The sequence below is a fragment of the Corvus cornix genome, chromosome 5 (genome assembly GCF_000738735.6).
Source record: "Corvus cornix cornix isolate S_Up_H32 chromosome 5, ASM73873v5, whole genome shotgun sequence".
NCBI classification, from domain to species: Eukaryota; Metazoa; Chordata; class Aves; order Passeriformes; family Corvidae; genus Corvus; species Corvus cornix.
Window position 1 is genome coordinate 51272563 of NC_046335.1, and position 27478 is coordinate 51300040.

Below are 27478 nucleotides of genomic sequence, written 5' to 3' on the forward strand. Positions count from 1 at the left end.
AAGAAATTTTTCTCTTGCAGTAACACATAGGGGGAAATACTTGGGCTTTACTCTTAAACATACACCAAAGCCAAAAAATCATTGAATGATAGTGGCAAGCCCTAGGAAAATTTCTATACAGAAACCCCCCAAAATTTGAGGGAAAAGTTACTTTTCGGAAGGAGAAAAAGAGAATAGCTGTGAAAAAACATATCCTTTCAATCTCACATAGTCTTCATAACTCATCCCCAGCAATGAATACTTTTCATTTCACACTATTTTGACTAGCTATAAAGAAATTTTAAAAAACAAAAGGTATACAAATCCTTAGTGGCTTTTAAAGAAATCCACAAAGAAAAACATCCTGAATGACTGTGATCCCTGTCCAACTGATTTCTGCAGGTATCCATGTGACATTCTGAAGAATTTCATACTGCAGTGATTCTGCAGGATCTTCCACCAGAGTAACCTGCAGACACTGAGTTTTTTCCCCAAAAATATGGCTCCCAACAGACATTTCACGATCTGAATCTGGCTCCAAAATACTAAGCCAGTAAGATGATCAGTTTGGGCCAAGCCTCCCACTTCCTGGAAAGGTAAACACCTCAAGGGCATGTTCCAGAGCAGCCTCCACAATGAACAGCCTCAAGCTGTCAGTACTGGGCTGGAATTACTGGCTCTGGTGCTCTGCAGCTGAGTTTCTATATTGTGATGTTTTTCCACCACATTCCTTAGTGTATCATGTAGTAACTACATTTTTGCTTTCACTTGCTAACGCAGGGTAATGGAGAAGTGACTGCGGATTTTACAAAAAGTAATTTGTTGAAGAGAAAAGGGAACTTTTCCTTTGACATAGCTGATTTGCTTCTGGCTGATGGCTGGTTTGCTGTCCACAAGAGCAAATTTCTTGGGGAAGAAAGGTCAATGAAAAAGCCAATCTGACAGTAATAGTTAGATAAAGAATGTGGAAGAATCAAAAGCAGCCCTGTTTGTCCCATATCATGAGACTGTAACATCTTCAGTTTATATTTGCTGTTATTTTGAGGAATGATGTTGTCAGGGTGCAGACCAGTGCTTGTACCTGTCTATCCATCAACCACTTAAATTTGCATTTTGGTACCTATCTCGATTTCATTCAATGTGTTTTCACAGCTGCTCTCTTTCAACCTTAAACATTGTCCACGGGTACTCAGTAGAGAACCTACTACACATACAGGAGCATTCTTTCCAGATGAATTTTTCTTTATCTATTTATTTTTGTTTAATTGCAACATACACGTGAATGAAAATGAAAGCCATTTGACCTTGAGCAGCTTCCGGTCTTTTTCAGCAGGATCCTCTATTTCAGGACAGGGGAAGAAGCCAGGAAATGGTGTGAATGGGCTGGCCTTTGGCCTGCATGCTCCTGAGAAAGCACCAATGAGACTGTTAATGCTTCGAAGGGAACAGATCACATGTGGTGGAAGAGATGGGTCACTCAGGAGCTCTGTGAGCATGTTCCGAGCCTCGTTCAGCACTGAGAGATCAACTCCATTTCCACTGCCAGCACCCTGGAATAGATGGAAGTGTTGCAAACTATTAACATGTCAAAAGACTTCATGGTATACTTTATTTTAAATAAGTATTGCGAATTTTTAAAAATAAATTTTAAAAAATTAATGCAACATTTTTCTTTCAAAGGAAATATATACATCTAGACATTCAGACAGCAGTTTCTGCAGGTTTTTATCACACAAATAAAAAGTAATTCACAACTCAACATTAGCTTTCAGTTTATTTTTTTCTATTTAAAATCTGTTCTGAATTTTTTAATCTCTATTTATCTCAGCATTAAACTTAGTATTCTATTTATTCCAACAATATCAACAAATTTTGGCAGTCAAACTGCTGGAGCCCCTTACAGAGGTACAATTTCCACAGCCTCATCATTTTTATTAACCCTGATTCTACTGAAAGAAATTATTAAAAAATTGTCCAAAAAAAAGTGATTTGTTTTAAGTTTGCATAATTCTCTGAACAGGAACAACGAGAGCTTACTACAATGTAAGAGACAGAGGGTAAAATTAGGCAAATATAACATCAACAGAAAACTGAAATTTGACAGTTTACAGTGAACTCTGTACTCAATCACATTTTACAAACCCCCAATTAAATTAATAATATACTGACCTGGTAATAGGGCTTGTACCATTGCTTCAAATCCCAATCCCAAAGTATCATCTGTAAAGATTAAAAAAAATAATAATAATTAAAAAAAGATTAATAGATGATATGCTAATGCTGAAAAACAGCAATGGCATAAATCTTGATTGTGTGGTGCAATGAGAAATGTTTCTCCCTTCATCTTTTCATATGTAATTTGGGCCATATTCTTGGTTAATGCTACCCAGCAAAAGCCCTAAAGAAGAGTTTGAAGAAATTGCATGCAACAGAGATATTGTGATGACAGAATAATACGGCCTTATTTCAATATTTTTGGATTGCTTATAAATCGTTTAACATACACACTCCATTTGGTGGTGACAGTGCTTTCCTGCTCCTATTCACCTCAACTTACAAAAGCAAATCTAGCCTAAAACCTCAAAAATATTTTTTTCTTTCCAGAATCATTCAAACAGTAGCAATTTTTTGTAAATACAGTGCAGAAAGCATTACATTAAATAATGTACTTTTAAAGGGGGTAAAAATCTCTCCAATATCTTAGGTTAAAAACTGGTATTTTAAAAAACATTTTCTTGCAGGAGGTTTTTTTAGGCTTTGCTTGAACATGGCTACAAAGCTCCATGTTCTGAATAACCTCACTAAACCCACCAAACCCACAAGAGAACGTCAGCAACACAATTTGAAGATGCTATCAGCTTCAAGTACGTCAACAGCACTCACTTAATTTGTCTTCTATACTGACAAAAAATGAAAACAACATACAAGAAATGAAATTCAGATGTCTGTTCTGTTTCAAAAGCTTTCAGTCTTCATGACTTCTAGACAGATTCTAACTATTCTCTGATAAATTAATTCATTTGCAAAATGCGTACTCACAAATTAAACATAGCTTTTCACTCTTTTGCGTAGCTACAGAGCACAAATAACATGCCAATACCCCGCTTGGTAGTTCATATCTTGCAATCCTGGAAGCTCTTCTGCTTATTTTTACAGGTGAGATCTAGGTATGTTTTTGTTCCTCTGGGACTAACAGCTCTTCCACGGAGAAAACACAATGTTCCAGTCTGGAGCTTGTCCAGAAGAAGGTGCAGAAAGTGTCGAAAAAGAAACACAGGTGGGGACGTGTCAGCAGTGCCCAGGCAAGGGAGGCACTTAAAGGCTTTTTTTCTCTTCAGTTATCTTCACAGAGATACCACTAAACTATGCTTAAAGTTAGTAGTTATGACATCCACTTCTAGGAAAACTGAAGAGATTTACCTCGAAGCATGTGCTTGGACTGGGAGTAAGTTGTGCTCTGTCAAAAAATCATACTGGGTGATACTGAGTAAAGCAAGCAGATCAAAATCAAGAATTAAGAATTTAAGTATTTGAGAGTTTGGGGTTTTTTCTAAGTGACTAATCTAGCTACCATGTCTTTTTGTTTTGTTTTTTTTTTTACTGTCTGTCACTGACAAACAGTAAGATAATGACCAACATTCTCTGGCCATACCCATTTTGCCACGATGCATTTGGTTTTAGCAACATATTGTCAGACTGGGGTGGTTTTTCATTTGTTTGTTTAAGTGGGTTTTTTTTTTAAATTTTCTTCATTGTGAGGTTTCTCTTTCTAAATTGACATTTCTGTACTGCATTGAACATCAGTAGATCTTTTGGTTTCATTCTGTCCTCGCACACAGAGACTGCATTAATCTGCTTCATTAACTTTTGACTCAATCAGCACCAAAGATCAGCTGTCCACATGGGTTTTGTTAGTTGTGTTAGTAACCTTTGATACTAATGGGCCACTGAGTTGCGTCAGCTCGCTCGCAATCTTGCAGCCTCCATTAGAGGACAGAAAAGAGGTTTCCCTCTTGGACTATTTTATTTTTCTTTTAAATAAGTGGAATGTTAGCTAATTTTATTTATTTGTTGCAAATGAGCTCATAATAATAATTTAAAAAACATAACAAACGAACAAAAAACCAAACCAATAAACTTCTTGCTAACTCCAGAAAATTTCTGTACCAAACATTTTACTGCAACTCCTTTATTCATCCTTTAAGCCACATGTACATGTACATATGCTCACATAAGCTACAATTTCGGGGGTCCACCTTTGTGACTAAAGAGGTTGAAAACCTTCCTTTTGGTTTTAGTCCCACTATGGTAAATAGATAGGCTCTTGTGACCCATGCTCACCCAGTATACAAAAGGCAGAAAAATCTTCCAATCTACTTTCAATGCAAATAATGGTTTGATATTTTAAATGGCAGGGCATAATTTTATGCAGTTTTACTTAAATGAAAAATTTCACAGCTTGGATTCATCACTGAAAATTTTCTGTTGTCATTTAAACCAGAAGATTTAAGCTTCTCCACTGATACCAATTTTACAGCAAAGACACTAAAACAGTTTTGAAATAAACAGAACTTCAGTTTACATGTACTTTGCTATCAGATTTTTCTTTAATTCATGATATATCACCATTAATTAGAAGCCATATCTCCTGAGAGAAGACAGAGCAGTATATCAACACAGCTAGCAGGCTACCACGGTCTGTCACATTTTCAGGGGTCACTCCGTGTGCCACACATCAAAGTAATTAAAATGAACTGATGAGAATTATAGGTATAAAGTAGCAATCTCTTCTGCTAAGCACAACTGGAAAAAAGTGAAAATCTCTAAACAATGAATATTTTTCCACGGTAAATCCGACTTGGTACATCTCTACACTAAGCAAATCCTTGCAGGTCAGTAGTGAAAGGAGGGTTACCTTTCCTTAGGTGCTGAGAACGCACCACAAGGTGGCACTCAAAATCCAGAAAGCCTCCCCCACAAAAAACAATTTCGGGAGAAAGGAGCAGAAAGCAGCAGAATATTCCTTAATATACCTTCTGCAGAATTGACAGGGTTTGAAAGACAAGGAGGGTGACTATTTTAAAGGTTAACAGCTGATAAATTCTATTTCTCTGTTTAAAGAATAATTTTCTCCTTAGCACTAAGGAAATTGTACTTTGTCTCACTACCTACCAGACTTAGTTTAAGTAGCCTAACTCCATGCCTTGGAAGCTAAATCTGGAATACTAAACAAGCAGCATTTCTGGCATTATTTTTTGTTGAGAGCTTAGCAGTCGAAGCTTTTTTTCATTACTGTACTTCAACAAAAGTTACAAATATCGCATTGATATTACAACAGGAGTGAAAAGACACCATTTATTTTGACCTACTGTGAACAGACCAAGAGACCTTAAAATAGGTCTTTTGCAGAGGCTCAGCAATTTCTGATTTTGCAACCATGAGACTTGTTGCAGAAAGATCTGTAATCTGTAATACTAAGATTTTGTAATCCATTGCACATAACGTTCTTCCCTCACCTCCTCCATCAAGAAACACCTTATCTAGGATGGACTTGAGTCATAAAAGTTCCAAGCTGCAGCTTAGACCTCTGCTTAGTAATTCACACACTTGGGCTTTGAGCATCCATTGTCAGTGGCAACATCACAGCAATCGCACGTTTGGGAGCTCCTCTGAAAATCAAACTGCAGTGGGCTCTAATGTTGCAGATGAACTTCTGAAAGGTAAGAAGTCTATAGCCATTCCCACCAGAAATATGCATAGGAAATTGCCAGTCAGCTTGGAGGAGAAGTTCTCATATCAGCCTGAGTCCAACCGCAGAGTTTTCCCAGCTTATCCAGAGAGCCATGAACACACTCTCCCGGTTTTGTATCACTGATACAAGCTGATCAGGGGTTTGAAGGACAGCTTCAGTAGAAAATAGCTTCAAATAGAAAAAAACTAACCAAGAAAAAACCCACACATGCACCATGCCTTGTTCTTTAACAGTCGGGGACTGTATTACTTTTAACTGTAATAACTGAATCTATTTAGCCTCTGAAATAAATTTCAGTCGGTTAAAAGACAAGCCAGCTTACAAAACCCCTTTAAGTACAAGTGACCTTTCCCAATTTGGCCATCATCAGCCAGCATAGGTCAAACTGAAACTTGTCACTCAAAACAGCCTAAGAGTGTCAAGAGAAGGAATTTGCGTCACTGAAAATAAGGGTTTTTTTAAAGGCTAAAAAAGTTGTTAAAGCTCAACAAATTCTGCCCAAAGTTGCTGTTCTGAAGAATTAACACTGTATTCAGTACTATGGGTGTTCAGTCAAATCTCAGGAGATCTTAAATACTTCTCACTTAGTGGATATATGGAGAAAAATTGACAGCAGGCATCAGGCTTATGTTTTCTCAAAGAATAAAAGCAATATTTCCATATAATTCAGAGGAGTTGCCCTGCTATTTGAACACCAGAATAAAAACCTAACCATCACCAAAGCTTAAGGACGGCACTTTTGGCAAAACACACATTGTTAGCAACATCAGAAGCACGTAAAAAAATACATGAGGTAACAGTAACCGAGGCCTTTCCTAGTACAGCTTATAGCTCCAACAGCAGCAGGAACGTGGCAACGTTACTTTTCACAAAGTAAAAGGCAGTAAGTGCTCCTCTGAGAAGTGCATGGTCTAAATAAACTAAAAACAGATGAGGAATGGGAGAAGACAGTCAAGGCAAATCAGCAGGGCTTCAGGGGGGTTGGTTTTGTTTTTAATTACTTTTCCATTGAAAAGGTTATCTTTCCTATCTCAGCGCACCCAGCGGTTCCAGGGCCTGGAATAGAGGTGTCTTTCAGAAGAGTTGATGCCATGGAGGGTGGAGGTTTTTTAGAACTTCTTTATACAAATACCACAACTCCATTTGTCTAAAGTTATGTTTGAGGAGTTATTTTCAACTTCCAAAGGCTTAAGCATGACAAAAGATTATGGATTTTACTTTTGTCAAGATATAAACCACTGAAATTACTATAAAAGTACACTAAGCATTTCTAAACATTTTTTTTTAAATGCTAATGTTGAACTCAAAGTATATTTTACTAGGTAACTGCAGTGATGTTTTCCTAATAATTTAACTTATAAAATACAAAATCATATTAGCTTAGTTACTCCAGAATTATTTGTTTGTGAAAAGTTGTACTAAGAACAACACTAATGCTTATGCAGAGATTTAAAATACACAGCTACAAAAAAAAAAATATTGCAGAGCTTAGAAATCTAAAAATCAATTTTAAAAGTCAAATATAACCAACACTATTCTCCATGCCCCAAGCTGAGATGTGCACACTGTCTAAGGCCACACACAATGTTAACATTTGTAACATTGCCGTATGATTCCCTGAACATAAAATAGGATTTCGTTTCACTGATGATACTTTTTAGGAGATTCAATGTGTGCTTTAATGCTTGTAAAGAAAAGAAAACTTGTCCTATTTGAGGACATCCATTCCATTCCATGCTCCAAAATTTTAATGGAGAAAAATGAGCACAAAATTGAGTTTCTACTTCTGACTGAGGCTTTCATTGATCAAATATAAAGGATTCCTAGTTGCCAGTAGCATCTGTTTGACACCATTAGGCATTAGCTCCGTAAATAAGTATTTCCATAGCAACGAAGCATAGAATTAACTAAACAATGAAACCAACACCATAGCAACTTGATTCAGAAATCAACTCCTCGAAAAATCACCTCACTCAAAAGCCAAATTCTACAACTAGATGAGAAACAAATTTATTGTAAAATATGAGAAAGGTTGCGGTCCATACCCATTTCTTTTCATGACTGCCTTTCAAACAGGATTGATCCATTGCATTTATTTCTAGATTAGTCTTTTGTAGCAGCTTACAATCAATTACCATGTTTTATCTATGTAATTTAATAACACAAAAAAACCCCCCACAGCAGTATACAACCTAGAAGTCCTGGAGGTCTTATTTATTATTAGAGGTCTTTTCCCTCTCTGTAGAACAGGTAGATGTTGAAAAACAGTATGTTATGAAGTAGTTAAGTTGTATTCAGCATGAACTAAAGGTGATGCAACCAAATAATGACTCTCAAAGTAGAGGCAGCATTATTTAGATAACACAGACAACGTTCTGTTGTGAAATCTTGCAGGCCAAAACAGCAGCCACTTGAGTAGATTGTTGTGATCAAGACAAAATACAGCCCCCAGCAGGATACTCTGGGCATTAAGAATCATGATGGTTTTTCTCCACTCCCTAAACCTTCCCATGAAAATAAATGGAAGAGGGGAAAAAACGAGGGTATTTTTGGAACCCTAATACTTATCACTTCCTGACTCTATACACAATTTATTTATCCAAGGTTGTAAAATGGCCAATGGGTTGTGAAGTCTGCAGATAGCCACAATCTTTGAACAGAAGCTGTGTGTGCTTTCATGGTTCTGAGGTTTGGACACACATCCTGACGGAAACAGTCATATCCCCTATCCAACGACTCAGTTGTTGACTCTGCTGCACTCTTTCATGAAAGACATTACTTTTGCTCTTTTAAGAGCCCTAAAATCTTCCTTCAGTGAAAAGATATTTGCTTCTTCTTAATTGCTTTAATTAACACTCTTCTATACACTAAATAGCACCTGCAATCTATTTGGCTGGACACGTAAGAACAACACTGGAACATGCAGGTGTCTCCCTACTATAACGTTTCCACCAGACTCCACAGTATCCTGATCCTCCCCACAAATACAAATCTTTGACAAGAGCTGCACCTAGGTAAACTTTAATAAGTCCCTTTAGAGTTTTCACAAGCTTCATTACTATTTTCAGTAACTTTGCCCTCAGCACGGATACAAAAACAGAGCAAAAATGCCCCACTGTACGCTAAAGCTTCAAAGAAGCCTGCAGCAAGCTTATTCCCACAGCTAATGCTACTCCCTGCAAGCAGAAAAATACTTTTTTGTTTGGCTGGGGTTTTGTTTCTTTTTTTACATGTTTGTTTTATTTGGTTGTTTTTAAAAAGACATGCTACTTCTGCTTTTGTACCCAGGAGTACCAGCAGGACAGCTTCTACTTTGTCTGCTGTAGAAAGTTCTCCATTCTTGTCTGTTTTATTTGATCTGATCTTCTTTTTATATATATTTTTTAAGATCTTTTAATGTTTCAAAAAGGTTCTAAAAGGTAGAAAGTAGAGGGGTTTTTTCTTATTATGTAGGTAATGAAAAAAAAACTGTCTAAAACCACACTTAGGTCATTTCCTGTTCCTTCTAGGTTTTGTCAGACTTGCACGTCAGAGTAAAGGCCAACCAGTAATTTATGGCAACTGGGGGAGGGAGGGCAGACAGGAAAAAAAAAAGCCTGCTATGTGCAGATCCTTTAATTGCCCATTATAAGCATTTTCCTTTGGAGCATGTGGTTCTAATCACCATCAAAGGAAAGCAATAGTGCTAGGTGGATTAGTGCTCTGCTCCGGTGCAGTTGCTTCGGTGTTCTGGCATTCTGCACCACTTTTACTGTCATCCAAAAACCCAAAGCCGTTCTTTTTAAAGCGGTGTTTATTTTACAAAAAGCAAGATCGAGAAATTGCTCCCCAAACATCCTTTTCTCATTTACCTATTGGCATTATTTTACAATTATACACAGTAAAAGCCTTTACTGCTGTGTTGACACACTGTTAATGCATCATGTTGGAACAGACAGAGGGAACAACCTTATATTTTATCTTCCTTCAATAGAAGGATGTGCCAAAATCTTATGCCGAAATATTTTACTGTATGCTGGTGTATTCTTAATGCAGTAACTAAAAACACTTAGAGATGAACCAATTTCTTCCTCTTATGACTTACATTTTTCAATCAATTGGTGTTTTTCCACCTATTACCCTGGAAATATAGGTATGAATCTAGGATTTTTTTCTTTTCAGCAAAGAGAAAATATGCCATATGTACACAAGTGTTCCTACAGAATTGAGCTCAAAAAAGGGGGATACTGAATTTTTCACACAGAGTTTTGTCCCAAATTTTTCTTTAAAATAGCATATATATGTATAAAAATGCTTATATTTTCCTCTCTCCCCACTCCCTCTCTAAAACAAGAAGCGTAAAATTAAACCGCACAACTCTCTTAGTCAAAAATTACCATGAATCTGAGAATGGTTAGCATCAAATTAATTAGACCAAATGATCATCTAGTCCAGTATCTTGCCATTAGCAACAGCAGCCACTTCAAGATAAGGATATTCTCAAGTAAACAGCAACACAGCCCAAGAAGCTACATGGTAAGCATATATTACATGTGTAGTACAAAAGTCTGTGGATCTTTCACCTTTGCATTTCTCTGATAGTCTTTCTCAGACCTAACATTATATTCTGACAGATCCAACATCACACACAAAGGCATTTCTCAAGTTAAACGCAGATTTTGCAAAGTTCCCTTTCATTCTGGGTCTGTCACCGTCGAAGTTGTACAGTGAGGAAGAAAACAACCACCAGAACTTTCATGCAGTTCACCCACTGAACAATTGGTTTTTGCAAAAGCTTCAAGTTGTTCTCCAGCTGATTTCAGGCACAAAACAAATTTTTTCAGACTATGAGGCTGCATTTTCATATCCCTCAGGCTACTTCAGAGACACAGCACCTTCAGCATAACAAACCCTCTAAATCACTGAACACCAACACTTGTCATTTGATTGTGTTAGTTGTCATCTTAGGGGTTTTATTTACAAAAATTGCCACAGGGTACAAGCTTTACGCAAATGGGTGTTTTTTCTTTCAATTACCTGATGGTGACCCAAAAAGAAATATTACAGAGTTAGAGAAGTAAGCTGAAAGAAGCTGGTCAAGACACCAAAGAAGATATTATGTCATAAAGGAAAGCAAATATTGCTGCAGTGCTTTGGTTGGAAGTTATACACTGGGACTGAACTGACTCCATCCTCAGTTGCTCAAGCTAAAGACTTAAAAGCAATAATTTAAAAACAGATGAGAATATAATTATGAGGCTGATTACAAGAGCAAATATGTTAGTGAAAGTTAAATCAGTATTAAGAAAAATTATCTTAATGGACAAGTTTCTGGTTGAAGTGCCAGGAAATACAAGATGAAATCTCTTAGGGGGAGAAAAATATTGAAACTCTGAAGAATGTAATACAGATTGCTCTCAGAAAGAGAGGGGAATGCAAATTGCTGCATTCTACAGAAAGTGCCAATTTACTTTGCTCTAATGTATTCATGGTAAGTACTACTTTAGTTGGCAGCTTTGTAAGCAGCTGAGAAAAGAATCAAATGACAGAAGATTTGAAAGAAAGCAATTTTTTTTTTCCCCACATAGTGACATTGTGATGCAGCTCTAAACAAAAAATAAACAACAATGATGCCTTCCCACTCGTTGCATTAGGTGATGACTAACTTCAAATTACTTGGGAAGTTCTGCTTTGTGCCCAAAATGCAAGTCTTGCATAGATATATTTTTATCTTGCATGTGCAAAGTGAACAAAAGAATTACCACCAGCAGTGTGGGAGGATCACAAACATCATTGCACCTTGCTTTGTGATCAATTCATCTTTCTAGGAAGAAAATATGCAGTCAGACCCCTCTGGTAGTGGTTACCATTTACTAATCTGGTGAAAGCTTTCTCTGTGAAAAGACTGAGGGATGAACGGGTTCAGATTTCAGCTAAAAGAGGGAAAAAGAATCCCAACCAGCCTCAAACTCCAGAAGACATTGTGAAATACTGTGGGTTTAATAAGGTTTAGTAGCACATCCTTCTCAGTGTGATCCCCTTTACGTAGGTGTAAACTGAATTTCACATCCTGCTAATGTGGTAACTAAAGGTGAACTTCCAGGAAAGAAAACTCATCTCTGTCTCACATTCAATGTCTCCTAAACCAGAGGTTCTTTTCTTCACTGGCTTTTTATATATTATGTTCCATTCTGCTGTTCTATCACAGGACTCTCACACACTTGAAGACATAACTGTACAACCTATTACCCACAAAGGTAGTGGAAAATTGCATCCAAAAGCCTATTTCCATTCCACTGTTTTGGTTTACTCTGTAAGCTACTTTGCTACCATATTTGTAGGGCACAACTACAGTTACCTACAGCATTCTTATTGCAAAGGTTTCTAAATACCAAAGCCTAGCACAAAAAAAAATAGTGAAAAATACTGATGCCAACGTGTTCCCTAGTTTTGTTTCCATAAGTTTTCCTACAATTTTGATGAGTGAAATCCTAACCCAACCTCCCTTCCATTAAAAGAAACTTTCCTTTAAAAAATCAAACCTTTGTTTCTATGACAGATTTTACTTATGATTTTGATGACTAAAATCATTACCCAAACCTCCCCACCCCCCTCCAAAAAAATAAATATCTTCTAAATACCCAGACTCAACAAAATCTTTTATTTTTTTTTCTTTTATTTTGGTAGCATGACTCAGATGGAGAACTAATATTAAAGAAGGAGGTCAAGATGGGTCAAGTGTCTTCCAGTGACTGTAAGATAATAATGATAGCTTGCCAGTTTTTTCTATGCAAGCAGAAAGGCATTGGAATCTTCTTTTAAACTACAAGACATTTTTAGCAAAATCATCACAACAGTGAAAGTTACATAAACATCTACAGAGAACAACACTGGCAGTGAGAATATAATTTGCCATTTGGGACAAGTATTACTTACAATAAAGTTACAGTGTAGCACGCCCAATAAATCCATCAGATTTTATAAATGCATGCAAAGGAACTTTTCCTTGGGGAACAACACTAATTTTTTCATTTCTCAGCCTTTTTCTATCAACGTTTTATGTGTTTGCTATGAAATCTCTTTCAGACTGTGTTTTCAAATGTTTTTTTCAGCTACTAATAAGATGAACCTAAAAAAAACCCCCTACACTCATCTGTGACTAATTCTATGTTCTTATCAACAAATTCAGCTCTCAACTAGCATCTCATAGAGCTTGCATATGTTTTGATTTATTTTCTCTAAAGCAGAAAAGGGGAAAATACCAAGAATTTGAACCATAGAAAAACAATGGGATGCCAAGACTCTCAGCAATATCTGACTAGAAAAATACTGTCCCAGAGAGAAAATCAGGCAAGTTTTGACAAAACCTATCAGACCACTATAATTGGCTATTCCATTAAAAAAAATTTTTAAATCCCCAAAACCTCATAATCTTTATTAAAAAGGAAAATATTTATATAGCTTGGGGGTTTTAAACTGAACGTTATGTACCTCATGCTTTAAAAACAAACATTTTTTCCATTTCAGGAATTATAATTTCACTCTAAAATTAATACATATAAAAATATCTTCTGCAGCATTTCATTATTAAATTTAAACTGATATGAAGTAATTAGAATTTTTTTGTCTATTTGAGTATTTTTAACATATCAGTTAACTTATGATGTCCAAAATGTGTATATTAATCAAATCCTTTTGCAAAGCACACACAAATTAAAGTAGGAGAATGTCTGGACAAAACAAACAATCAGGTATTTAGTCATTCATGTAAAATAAGATTTTATTCTAGTAACCCTGTACATTGTGTTAAAACCAATCACAAACTATGTCTTGTATCATAGAACCAGAAAATGGCAGCTACACCATCAGCTTCTAAAAGGATCCAGAAAAATGTGAGGAAAATGTCAGACAAAATGGACAGAAATTGGGGGGGATGAAATAGGGGCAGGACCCTACAAAATTAATTTACAGCTGCACTATGTAAATGTAATATTGACAAAAATCAGTAGGGTTTTCTACACCAATACCATGCCAAACAAGTCTACTTGAAACAGACTTTTGAAACAGACTGCACTTATCAATAAAAGCGGACCAGTCAGTGAGTGTGCTTTGATTTAAAGAAAACAGACACAAACAAAACACAATGAACAACTTTGACATGGTCTCCCATTAATGGTCCCAAAGAAATCACATTTACATGGGAAGAAAGGAATGGCTCTTCTCAGGATTAGCAATTTGTTAAAACATAAAAAGTAAAGAATGAGAGTAGAATGTTCACAGAAAAGAAAAAAAATTGCCAATAGAGACTTCCTCAAAGATTCAAGCTGGGATCTATCCTAATCACCCCTCTCAAAGTGAATTGAAACAGCAGTAGATGTCTGAAGTGTCAACATGCACCGATGACACAAAATTCCCGAGTATAGTCAAAAATAGAGTTGATTGTGGAAAGGAATCAATAGGCCCTAATCTAGTGATTAAATAGGAATAACACATTGCTGGAATCCTGCACTAATGAGTAAACGCTGAGAACAAAAATAAATTTTAAACTATTTGTGTGGAACGCCAGGCTTATATTACACCAATAGCAACCAGGAAAGAGATCTTGGAGTCATTTGCACCAGCCCCATTCTCAAAGATGTTAAATGAAATATTAGAAAAGGAATGTCAGACAATACAGACAAAACAGCGTCACTGCATAGATCCAAGCAACACCCACAGTCCAAGCTGCAGAGAGACAGAAGTATTGAAGAAATAGAAAAGGGCAGGCTAATGAGAGAAATCAAAGGGATGGAGCAGTTTCTACTATGAGGAGCTGCACAGACTGCGAGACTGGGATCCCTCAAGCGTGAGGAAAACAGAGGGATTACTGCAATGCTCTGTAGTTACCAGTGTCATGGAATGGTTGGTCCGTGCTGTTCACAAGCACAGGAATGGGGGCCATGTAATTAGACCATCTGGCAGCAGGCTTAAAACAAGCCTAAGGAGGTCTTTCTCACACACGACATAAATAAATTATTGCAGTAATTCCTGCTGGTTTTTACAGAAAAAAATGTAACCAAAGATGTTCAAAAACTTCACATAGACTCATCAATCCATGGCTACTCACCACAGCCCAGATGTGTCCTCCAGCTAAGGATGGCCCAAACTGTGATCTGACAAAACATGGCAGAGAACCCCACATGGGAAAGAACCCACTTCTGAAAGAAATGCCACTGCTGATAATTGCTCAAGATAAAAGCCTGAGATGAGGAGGCCAGTTTGGTATTATCTCCAATCAATGTAAAAAAGTAATTATAAAAATGGGCCCATCTTAGCAGTCCTCCTAGTTGCATGAAACTGTACTGTCCTTTATATCCTTGGGTAGTTTCCTACTGAGGCCTGATTACAGAATTGCTCCTCTCATCCACCTCTGTCTGCATTATAGATCTCCAAACTCTTTCTGTAAATCTCACAGAATAGTTCAGGTTGGAAGGGACCTCTGGAGATCATCCAGTCCAACCACACAGGAACACATCAGTGGGGTTTGAATGTCCTCAGAGAAGGAGATTCCATGGTCTCCCTGGGCAGCTGTTCCAGTGCTCTGCCACCCTCAGGGTAAAGTCCTTCATTTTGAGGTGGAACTGCTTGTGTTTCAATTTATGGCCATTGCTCCTTGTCCTGTCAATGAGCAGCACCAAAACCAGTCTGACACCATCCTCTTAGCACCTGCCTTGGAGATATTTATATGCACTGATGAGATCCCCTCTCAGTGTTCTCTTCTCTCGACTAAATAGGCTCAGCATTCTTCCTCCACTCTTGTAGTCTGGAATATTCTGGAATATTCTCTACCCAATATGCTCCACCCAGAGTGTTCCACATGACTCAGTCATTCACTTTAAAGGAAATATACTTTAAAATATATAAATATTACCCACACGATTTGCTTATATTATGGCTCAGATACTCTTTAATCTATTTGTTCCCTTTTGCAGAATAATTGACATTAATGATCTAACCCTCCTCCAGCAGTAACTAAGTATGTGGCTTCTTCAAAACTTAAATACAAAACACATCAAAGAGCTTGGGAAACCCTAATAACATTCCTTTTCAGGCTGTGTATATTTTTATATACACGTATATGCATATACAGCTGTATATGTACACACGTATATACACACAAACTCTACAAAAAAGAGTATATAAACTATCTAATCACATTAAAAAAGCTCTTTGAAACACATTATTGCACTAACAGTATTATCACCTCTGTTACACTAGAGCATCAGCAAAAAAAGTAACACAATCAATGAAGAAACATTAAAACATCATCTTGCGTAACACACAGAAAATGCATGGAAAAAGTAAGCTACAGAACTTTTGCTTTTGCATGCATCTCACCTCTTATTTTTCATTACACTTTCAAAATGTGAACATCTGGCAGGCAACTAAAAATGATCAAGAAGGTTCAATAGAGACATCAAGCAGCAGAGATCTCAAGTAACAAAATGCAACACCAAATATTAAACACAAAACTGAATCAGGTGCAGACAGCAGGCCAATAGAGCTGAGAATGGCTTACAATTATACTGAACTAATCAAACACATTGATCAATCTGTTATCACACATCCAATTAGAACCTACTTTTTGAAGATCAGAGGAAATTACAAGTCTAATCCTAAGATGACAGGCACTGTCACAACTGTAACTATAACTGCTGTAAAAGGCACAGGGTACCTGTCTCTGAACATCATCACCGAACAGCTTAAAATAACTTAAATTCAGAAAAAATGTGTAAGAATTCTTGAGGAGATTAGCACTTGCTTTAAAACTAGCTAGAGACCTTCAGAAGCTGCATTTGAAATTTGAATGTGTTCATTACTAATTACATTTCTAAATGAAAACAAGTTTAGTTCTTTCCCCGTTCTTTATCCTCTAATAATTTTACTATTACTGCTTGGAAAGAAATTAGATGAGCAGCAGCCTGAGGCAGGGCAAAGGAGAAATAAGGAAAGAAAATATTATTGTGAGAACCTAAATTACTATTTCTTAACTTGTTATTTTCTTTCAAAAGAATTATTTATTATTTTAAAAGCATTTCACAGACTTCCCATATTGTCGTACAAAGGTCCATGATCTGCTTTATCTACACAAGTGCTTACTTTTCAGTTTGATGGTGATGGCTGATGAGCACATGATCCATAAGAAATAAGAGAGAAATAATCAAATTGTACATAGAAGAATTTCTATTTATGCTAATAGAATTGGAAAGAAAAATCACAAAAAAATCACTGACATATAGTTCTATACACCATGGATACCATTGTAAATAAAGATACTTTGCAGACAAAGGGTTAAAATTAGGCTGTCATAAACTCAGAAATATAAAAACAGATGGAGAGAACCTTGTCTGAAATACATGGAAACACAGAATGATTTCTTCTATGGTAATTTTTTTTGCCTTTCCTTCTTTTTTTTTTTTTTTTTTTTAATCCTTTCTTTTTAACCTGCCTGTTTATACTGTCTAACTTTTTTGCATTTGTTTCTGCCAAGGACAGTCAGATGGCCAATAAGGGCAATTACATCAGCAAGATAGCACATAATTGCCATGCATCTTGCCAGGGATTTTGACCCAAAGATCAGTCAAGAGAAGGTTGATGGGGAAAATAACCAAAACAAACAACGAAAAATCCCTCAAATTTTGAGGAAGACTTCATAAAAAAGAAACAAAAACTAAACAATGAAAAGTCCCTCAAATTTTGAGGAAGACTTCATAAAAAAACAAAAACCAAAACCAACCAAACAAACAAAAAAAACCCCAAACCCAGTTCACCTGAAAATTACCCACTGTATTTGCTGCTTCTTTTTTCCTGCTTTTATAATTTTACAATAAGAACCCTTTAGAGTTTGCCCTTATTTCAACCCCCTCTCTACATTAGACCATTAAGGTTTCAATCTTTCCAGGCCTACCTGTGCAGTGGCTCTTTCTTGGTCAGTGAAGACCATTATCATAGAATCACAGAATACCCTAAATTGGAAGGGACCCACAAGGATCATCAAAGTCCAGCTCCTGGCCCTGCACAGGACACCCCAAGAGTCACACCATGTGCCTGAGAGTGTTGTCCAAACACTTCTTGAGCTCTGTCAGGGTGGTGCTGTGACCACTGCCCTGGGGAGCCTGTTCCAGAGCCCAACCACCCTCTGGGTGAAATCCAAACCTTTTCCTGATATCCAACCTAAACGTCCCCTGACTCAGCTTCAGGCCATTCCCTCGGGTCTTGTCACTGGTCACCAGAGAGAAGAGATCATTGCCTGCCCCTGTGCTTCCCCTCATGAGGAAGCTGCAGATTTCAACGAGGTCTGCCCTGTCTCCTCCTCTCTGTTAGGCAGTTATCAGTCAGAAATGTTCAATAAAGACCCATTACCAATTCCAGGTTAAATCAAACAGGGAGGACACCCTTCCTCCTGTGGAGCTCTGTGCTGGCACCTGCCTCTGTTTCCTTGTGCTTCAGTTATGGCACTGATTGCTGAAAGTATCTTTTAACATGAAGGAAGAGCAGCCACAGCAGCTTTAACAGCAGATGACAAAACAGGATACACAAACACTTATGAAATATTAGGCCCAAAGGGACTAATTTTAATCTTTATTACATAGGACAGAGCAGATAGTAATAATTTCTGCACCCACCCCATAACTACCAACTGGCTTACTCTAGAACCTATTTTTAATGACAATGTCTGGGTCTTATCGCAGAAGTTAATTTTAGTTGAAAGAGAGCATGTGTGAGTGAAGGTTTTAAATATTTGCTCTAGGTTAGGTCATACGCAGCATAACTAGGATTGCACTAAATCACGTCATCTCTCCAGACTGCACAGGAACACAGAAAACTCATCCTCCAAAAATTAATGTTATTTTAAAAACTAATTCTGTGTTGAACCATTACAGCAAGGGAGAATTCAAATCTCTCTTCAGATTCCAACTTCCTACAGTGTCTTTTGCACGTACAAAGAGGAGTCCTGTGACAAGTTCAGCAGAGCAGGAAGATCACTGTTACACTTCAGCATTTTCTCTCAGTAGTAAAATAAACAAATCTTGCATTTCAAGACAATCATAAATATTGGGGGGTTGGGGGATCAACATCTGTCATAACCACAAGAGCAAAACTATTTAAATGCTTTAACAACTAACAGGCAATTTATAAATAACATCATGATAAAGACAGACAGACTTTGGTTCTGTGGCCACTTTGTAAGCAGAACTGCTCCCAAATTCTTCACAGTAAGGCAGTGAAGCACAGATTTGACAGCAGTCCATACACAAAGGCAGATTGGACCAGCATTACAGATCAAAAGCTCTGCCACAGCTCAACTTAAGAGAGTTGTTTCCTTAAGGAAGAAGCAAAAACTATTTTCTCCAAGATAAATTTGGTTAGAGATCAATTCTTTTTCAGAACCTATTTCCCCCTCATTTATAGCAGGTCCTACCTGAGCCTGAAGTAGATTTAGAAACCTTCCCAATTTGCCACCAGCGCATGAAAGTTTAGGAGGAAATTACTGATGTTTCCTCTAAAAGTTCTTTAATTCCTGGAGCATGAGTCCAGATCAAATATCACATTTCTCAAACACAAACCTGATGGCAAAGGTGCACACAGAGACCTCAAACTCGGAAGCAGTCTCCATAGTAATGGTGGCTCTAAAAACCCATTGGAGGACTGCAGGCATGGTTAAGTGTAAATGAGAATCTTTGAGGCACAAACTAGAAAAGACCAAAAGCAATTTGTTTTAACAAATGTTACAGTATGGGAACAAAAGATAAATCAGCAAAAGTAGTAAGCTGCTCTGGCTTAAAATTGCTGTGGAGCTTTAAGAAATGACGATTCTAGGATGAAACTTTTGGGATTAGACTGGTTTATGCCAGTGAGAAGACACACAAAAAGGCAAGGGGTGGGTGTGTGTGTTTGTCCCTGGGTCCTGACTGGGGAAGAATTTTTCCAGTCTCCAACGCAGTAGTATGTGTACACCTATGGAATTTAACTATGGATGAAGAAGCACGATAACAGAATTCTTAACTAGAAGGAAGTTGCACAAGTCTCATACTACTCTTTAGAAGTAGCTTTATAGAATTCTAGCTATTAAACTTCTACCTGTGAGCATGAAGTCCAGAAGAAAAATGTCACACAATGTCTAAAACACTTGAGTAGACCATTGAAGTTTTCCTATTGTATGCTATTCCATTTCCTGTCTTGCTATAGCCCTTAAAAATGCTCTTACTCTCATTATATAAAGGCTATTTCCTCTCTCTGATATAACTTTTTTTCACCACCTTCTTTCATATAGAAAGCATCACCAATGGTTTTTAATATAATTTAACATTTTCATGCTGATTACACTGTAGTGTCTGCACTGTCCTACAATTCCTTTTAAAAAATAGACTGTAAAATGTGCTATTTAGACACTTAAAAGAAAATTAGCAGGGTGGACAAAACCCACTTTGAAACATCATCTCCTCAGGTTTGCTCTCACAGAATGGTTTGAAAAAAGTAGCAATGCCCTAATTTATGGGTGCTTCTCTCACAAGCCATCTGCCTCAAGCAAAACAGCTGCCAGTGATGCAAGCTGGGAAAGTGGCCAATCTGGCTCACATGCAACTATATACCCAATAGAGCAATTAATAAGTCACAAAACAGTACCCAATTATGCAAGCATTTTTGAATCTTGGGGCTCAGAACAGGGTTGAGAGAGCATGAGACAGCCTGAAGGAACTCTCAGCATTCAACTCTGCTCTACGGATGCTCCAGCATCACCTGATCTTTCCTTCCTAGTAAGCTTCTTCAAAAATATGAACCCAGATGCCAGTATTTAAATTGCAGGAAATATCTTAAATAATTGCTTAAGCCCCAAGACTCACATAATGCAACTTTTCATTCAAAAAGCACAAGGTACTTATTCATGAAAAACGAGTCAATAATGACATTATTTTACCTTACTTATGCGAGTGAATTAGAACAAACATTATTTCTATTGTCTTCTTTCAAATATCACCATCTGAGTTTCATATATTTTTGTTTTTAAAAAGAATTAGTAATTTAAAATTTAATAAAAAGATCCTCTCCAGACATCAACTGAAATGCAGTCAGGGATATTTTTTTGGCAGGTATAAAGCAAGATTCAAGCTGAGCATATCTGAGTAAGTTTTGACAGTTGTGTCATATCAAATTAATTTTTCAATGCTCTTTTGTTCACAGCAAGTTTCACTAATTGTCAAAATAGAGGAAAATTAAAGTCTACACATGTTTCAATCTCTGGGGGCCTTCATCAGGAAAAAGTCAGGCTATGTTAGAGTTAAAAAGATTAGTCTACCCTTTGTGTTTTGTCAGATTAACTGGAGGAGCTGTGTATTACGAGACTCTCCCCAGGTTTATTAAAAAGAACACACACTGATCCATATGCATAATAGAAAAATCAAACCAGAAACGTGATTAAACATGTAAATATGCCTTGTTTGTTAGCAGTTTTCTGTTTTGTTTCCTGACATAGCAGGAATAGTTTCTGTCAAAATATTATTACAGTATCACTGCTTGGCAACCATCACTACAGAAGGAGATAGTCTAAAATGAAGAATACAACCATACCTCTGTTACAAGCCCTATCCCAACATTACTTCCCCAAATAAGTGTATAAAGCATATTAGTTTCAACTGTAGACAAATTAAGAAGATGCCTAAATCCATCATCTCTCTTACTTTCTCTCTCCCCCCACCAAAATATATAAAGTTATTCATAAAACATAGCAATTTGTTCACACTTGCGCAAAAATCAAAAATATTCATTATGTTCAATACAGCAGAACATTAGAAATCATAAATCAAAATCAATTTGGCAACTTTTAACTCCAAGAGGGTAAACATCTTCTAAGAGGTACATAAGAGTCATATACTCAACACACTTTTAGAGTAGACAGGGAGCAGCTGGAGGAAGACAGAACCATAAAGAACTTCACATCTTTAGAAACCTCGGGATAACAAGGCAACAGGGAAACTCCTGCCTAATTACCTGGTACCTGCAATGTAGTTAAAGATTTACTGAAAGGATCTCTGTTCCTTGTAATTTTAGCAAACTTTCGCAAAGGTCTCACTTCAAGTAAGGAAATTAAGAAACAAAAGTTCAAGACTAATGTCTCGAAATTCATGTAATGAAATATTGCACAGTAAAAGAGCAAAAGGGAACAGTCAAAAACAATACAGCAAAATATTGGATTGAAATTAGGATTGCCATGCATTCACAACATTTGTGAGGTCTTTCTCCCACAGCAATCTCTACCTGGTAGAGCACAGACAGGAGCTTGCCATGAAATCATTAATACCTACAATCCCAAAACTTAAAGGAACTGGATCATCAGTAAAATATCCCCTCTTCTATCAGTTTTTTTTAAATGATGCAACGTGTTCAAAAGCTAGCTAGCAAGAGGGGACAAATGCACAGGTAAATACAGGTAGCACAGACACTGTCCTGTACCTTTCTGCCTGCAAGGCAGAATCATATGAGCTTCACTTCCTTTGAAACAGAGCTAAAATACATATTATACCCCCAATACTATTTACTGAATAAACATACTTCTTTCTCTGCAGGAATTGTTCCTTCTGCTCTACTAACTTCCAGGAAACGAAATATAACAGTTCAAATCTATCCTTTACACAAATCTAGAATGACAAAATTGTGAAGGGCATGAAAAAGTGCCAGGCAACCTCCCCAGAACGCTGAAGGGATGCAAAGGAGCTGTGTCTGTCTCCTGCCACGGCACAATCTCTCCATTCCCATATCACACAGAAATGCTGAGGCCATGCAGTTGCCCCTCAGACTCAGATAAGTTCAATATTTATCTCTGACCTCAGCCCTGGCACAGTTTTGTTACTTGCACCACCCTAAATTTAGCTTTGTAAGCCTCAATACAAAGTGCACTGTCAGTACTAACAAATGCATTTGTCACCTTTAAGGAGTGAAACAAAACAATCAAAACCTTTACAAAAATATTTAGATAGATAATAACTCCACAAACTTTTATGACACAGCATTTACCCAGCTCATAACTGGCTTTAAAAAAAACCCTCCTACAGGCTTCCTATCACCTCACTATTTATACAGAGAGGATAAAGCTGACAGGACAGAAATGCCTACTTGAGGCCTGCCATTTACTTAATAAAGTCATGGCATGAGGTACAAGCCAAGGAGTGACCACCTCTAAAAACCAGGAGCCATCTGTCACACACCAACATCCTGCAAGTGCTTCAGGGGCCTTCTGAGCATCTCTAGTCAGCCATACCAGGGCACAGTTGTGAAATTTTCCATTCCACTTCACAATACTCCTGGTTTTATGGGAAGTTTAAACCCATAAATAATCATTTTGCATAATAAGTAAAGAAAAGAAAATGCATCTTTATGCAATATAAATGTGATTTGTGTAATCTGTAAAAAGAGTAAGATTTCAGTTTTTGTAATGAAGACCATTCAAGCAAGGATCAAGTTTAACTTGAAAAGTGAAAAGAAAGTTGCATGATTCCCAAATAACAATAAGACCAAAATGTATAAAATCACTAAAGAATTATTTTCTCAAATATTTTATCCATAATAATACCAGACAGTTTTTTCTTACATAGATTTTTTTCTTTTCTCTTTATGCCCCTCCTCTGCCATGAGCACTTGTGTGTTTAAAGAAGTTAAAACAATGACAAAGACATTTGCAGGAAAATCAAAGTGCTACAAACTGAGGAAGGTCAAAAGTGTGACGTCAGAACTGAACTTTACTCTACAATGACATGTTTTAAGCCTCACTATCACATTTCAACAAACCAGTTGAATGTATTTTACCAGTTTATTTTCAGTGTAATACCTGTAATAGTTTTTAAAAACTCCAGAGTCCTCTTCAACCTCGACCACTGTGATTGGCACACAGCAAGTCTAGAGTTCCAAATGAGATCGATCAGATTTTTTAAATTTCAAGCAAATTCTAATATTTTTTCCCCTTCATCAAATCACTTTGTGGAAAAAAAATAACAACTTGCTTGTATGTCCACACCTGGACATGTTGAATAACTTCAGAATTGGGACAGAAGTTGATTTCTTAATTATGCTCAAATAGGAGCTTTTTGCCTTTTTACTTTTCTATACTTGGTATTCCACTTTGAAACAAAAAATGAGAGTATATAAATACTCACTATCAAAACACAAACCAGATACAATCAGTAGATATTTCCAGGGGTATGAAAGTATACAGAAAAATCCTACTGTATACTGCATCATCAATTTCCTAATTTTAGTTTAAAATTCCAATAGCTCCTCCACCATTCCTCTTCCTTTTTTTGTGTCATTGATCTAAAATAGGAGGAATTTTAAAAATTACTTGATGTCTTATAGTTATTAGATCTACATGGTTCACACTGTGGTTTTCTCATCCTTGAATGAACCTTTCTGGAAGCAGGCTAATAAATGACTCTCCCAAAAAAAAACTCCTGAAAAGCTTTCTTGCTTCAAAACAGTCAGAGCTTCTGATAATACTACAGATAAGACAATGCTGGTCATAATTTTATACACAACTACTGAGCACTGAATTCAAACAATGTTATTTGAAACTACAAAAGGTCTAAGGATACAGCCTATTTTCAAGCTACCACTCTGACAAACTACCTGAGACACCATAAATCAAATAACTCAAGAGGCTTAATGCTCTCTCTGGGCTCCCCAGCAGTATGCTGGGGCACTGGGCAGAGGATGCTAACACTGCTCCTGTCTTCAATTAGCTCAGGTAACAGCACTGCTGCAGCAGAAAGAACTAAACTCATTTAAAACCTTTTACCACAGCTCTGTCATTCCAGACATACATCATCATGGCCATTGGGGAATTTCAAAGTACTTCAAGTTTCTCAAATCTACACGGCGCCATGGTTTCGTGCTGAGCTGTAACATAAAAGGCCCTGAATTTGGAAAGCAGTAAGCCCCATATACAAACAGTACTTCCAACCTGTGCAAATGTTTCAGGGGATAGGAGGACACAAAGCTTGGATTATTCAGCAGCTGATAACTAAGGGCCAATGATCTCGTTCCTCAAGCGTACGTTCAGTGATTCCTCTTTATGGCATCATTCCAGACTGATTATGTACAATGACTGTCAAACACAAAATATTTGCTCAGTGAAACTACAAGATTGGCCATTAATTACAGAAAAAGCTTATGCACTTCATCAGTCTGACACATTGTATACGGAAGAAAAACTTTTTAAAAGGCGACTAATTTGTCTGGAAGATACTTTCTATGAAGTGCCACCCGCTCTGCCCCTTGACTGTGGTGGGTTTTGTGGCAAAAATATAAACTTTTGGTCATCTTGAGTTGCTTTTGAAAACAACCTGTACCTTCTTCCCCCGAAGAGCCTAAATTCCCAAAACATCTTACTTAAAATCTAGGATTAAACTGAGAAAGTGCAAAAGGAACAACATAAGCAGAATCCTTTTTGGGACTTGCAGACAGGCTTTTTTTTTTCCCCACTCAGAGACAACTTCTGAGTTGCATTTTATAATATTATGATAGCCAAGGCTACTTAAGTGGACAGATTGACAGATAAGAGAAAACAAAAATATTTTTCCTTTGAGAAGACACCAGTCTGCACTTCGACAATACCAAAAGCCACTGCCAAGCAGAAACAAGTTTAGAGGTCAAAACCTAGTGCCAGTATTGCTATCTTGAACAATAATCACTATATCCAAGGAATGCTTCTGCTGCTGCATTAATATTTCCTCTGTGATGAAGGAAAAATGCAGACTGAACCTCATAGGATTGCCAGATGTCTTGTATAATTAAGGAGTTATGTTCTAGTAGCCAAATCTAAAGCCTTATGAAAAGCCTTTATAATATGGCTTTTTCTGCATTTCTGTAGTAACTGTTGTTTTTCCTAAAACACAGGAATCAAGGCATCCAGAAAAAGTGGTTATTATGCAGATAAATTGTACTTTCCATGCACAGTTAATCTATGCATGCACGGTTTAGTTCTCTGACATCGTCCCAGATTTTAGCATCCAAACTCTGGCAACCCTAAGACATTGCCAAATTTCTACAGACAAAGAAAGAGTCTGTTTCAGCTCCAGATGTGATTGTGACTAAGGAGCTACTTCTGACCCCCCTCCTCTCTCCCACTGACCTTGGCAAAATACTTGTAAAATGGGACTATTTACATTCATGAGTTGCCCTCTCAGAACTGGTTCATTATTGCATCCTCGGACTGTATACAAAATGATTACTGGGGGTAAAAGATGCAAATTTGACTTTTCTGATATTATTAACATGCAAATGTTGAACCCAGGCTGGTAGGAAAGGAAAAGAAGTCAAATAGCTGAGAAATAAGCATCTTACATAGTGAGCAGACACAAGCTGTCATTCTGAAGAGCGGAGTTTGCACCGATGTAGGCAGGAAAAGCTGTGAGATTAAGAGGGCAGTGGAGTAAATGACAGAAATTGCCTGCCACAGAAGTAGAGACAGCTTTTCAACTAGGTATTCATGGGACTTCATCAATTTTCACCTAAATCTTCAGAATATATGTCAAATGATGAAACCTTAAAAATATATATATAAATCTCAAGAGACTTATCATCTGCGTAAAACTGTCAGTCACCTGTGACACTGGAACTATTGGATCAAATCAGCAGGATAGAAATTGTTAACTGAACCTTTAATCAAACCAAAGAGAAATGCTGAGATACCAAATATTAATGTTGTAATAAATTAAATCAATACATTTAACATTATTATATGTGCTGTGTAAGCAGTAGCCCAAATTTTTTTGGAGTATTGTAAAGAAAGTGCAAAGTAAACACCTGGAAGTTAAGAATAAAGTAATAGAAGCATTAAATTAAAACAAACTTTTGAAGCAACATGATGAATCCAAAACTCTGAATAGATACACCTCCTAATTCCAGGAAACGTGAATTACCAGGTTTCTCAAATGGTAGAAGCAGGGTGATAGTGCCTGACTCAAGACCTGAGGATTGCTGCAGTTTCACATGGAGGTGACTCTACCCCTGCTCTCTGGGACATTTTCCTAAGTATTAGGGCCCCTCAGACACAACCATTAGACAATTAGTGTGGCTCAAGCTGCTACTTTTCAAATGCTCCAACAGAAGCATCTTACTCTTTTTAAAAACCAAAACATCTCAAGTTATCACCCCCCAGAGATATTACACAGGGAATGTCTTACTGCACTGGAAATAAAAGCAAATCCATGGGCAATTACTGCAGAACAGCTGATGTACCATAAACCAGCCAAGCCATAGCAACACACCCACCCACACAGCTACATGATCAGGGGATAAAAGGTTAACTTAGACCATTTTAGAGTAAGGAAACGATTTAGTACTTCTTTCTGTTCCACACGTTTAGTGTGACCTCATATGTTTCCTTACCGTAAACCTTCCAAACTGTGATGCAGATTAATTTTCTAATGTGTTTTTTATGATGATATTTAAAAAACATCTTCTCCAAGACAGATGAAAGCATTATGATAAATATTTTAAAGACTAAGACAGAAAGACAATTGAAATAGACTGGTTATCATCATAACAATGCTGTATCAGGCAAAGATTCTTTGTCATTCAGTATCTGCAACCACAAAATTATCCTCTCTCACCTTCAACTCTGAAACAAAACAAGGCACAGCCCCTAAAAAGTCTCATCAACTATAGAACCTATTGCATATCTTTAATTGCCTACGCTGATTATTTTCTCTGAACACATCCAGGTTGTACCTGGAA

At 37.1% G+C, this 27478-nt stretch overlaps 1 protein-coding gene across 1 annotated transcript in view; it reads right to left on the bottom strand.

Moving 5' to 3' along the window:
- The window catches only part of PDE3B (phosphodiesterase 3B), an 82836-nt gene that overhangs the window by 16357 nt on the left and 39001 nt on the right, over positions 1 to 27478 (bottom strand). The window contains exons 2-3 of the mRNA XM_010397083.3: positions 2149 to 2199; positions 1284 to 1529 (exon numbers count right to left, since the gene is read on the bottom strand). Of these exons, the coding sequence (XP_010395385.2) occupies positions 1284 to 1529; positions 2149 to 2199 (297 nt within the window). The remainder of the gene's footprint in view (positions 1 to 1283; positions 1530 to 2148; positions 2200 to 27478) is intronic.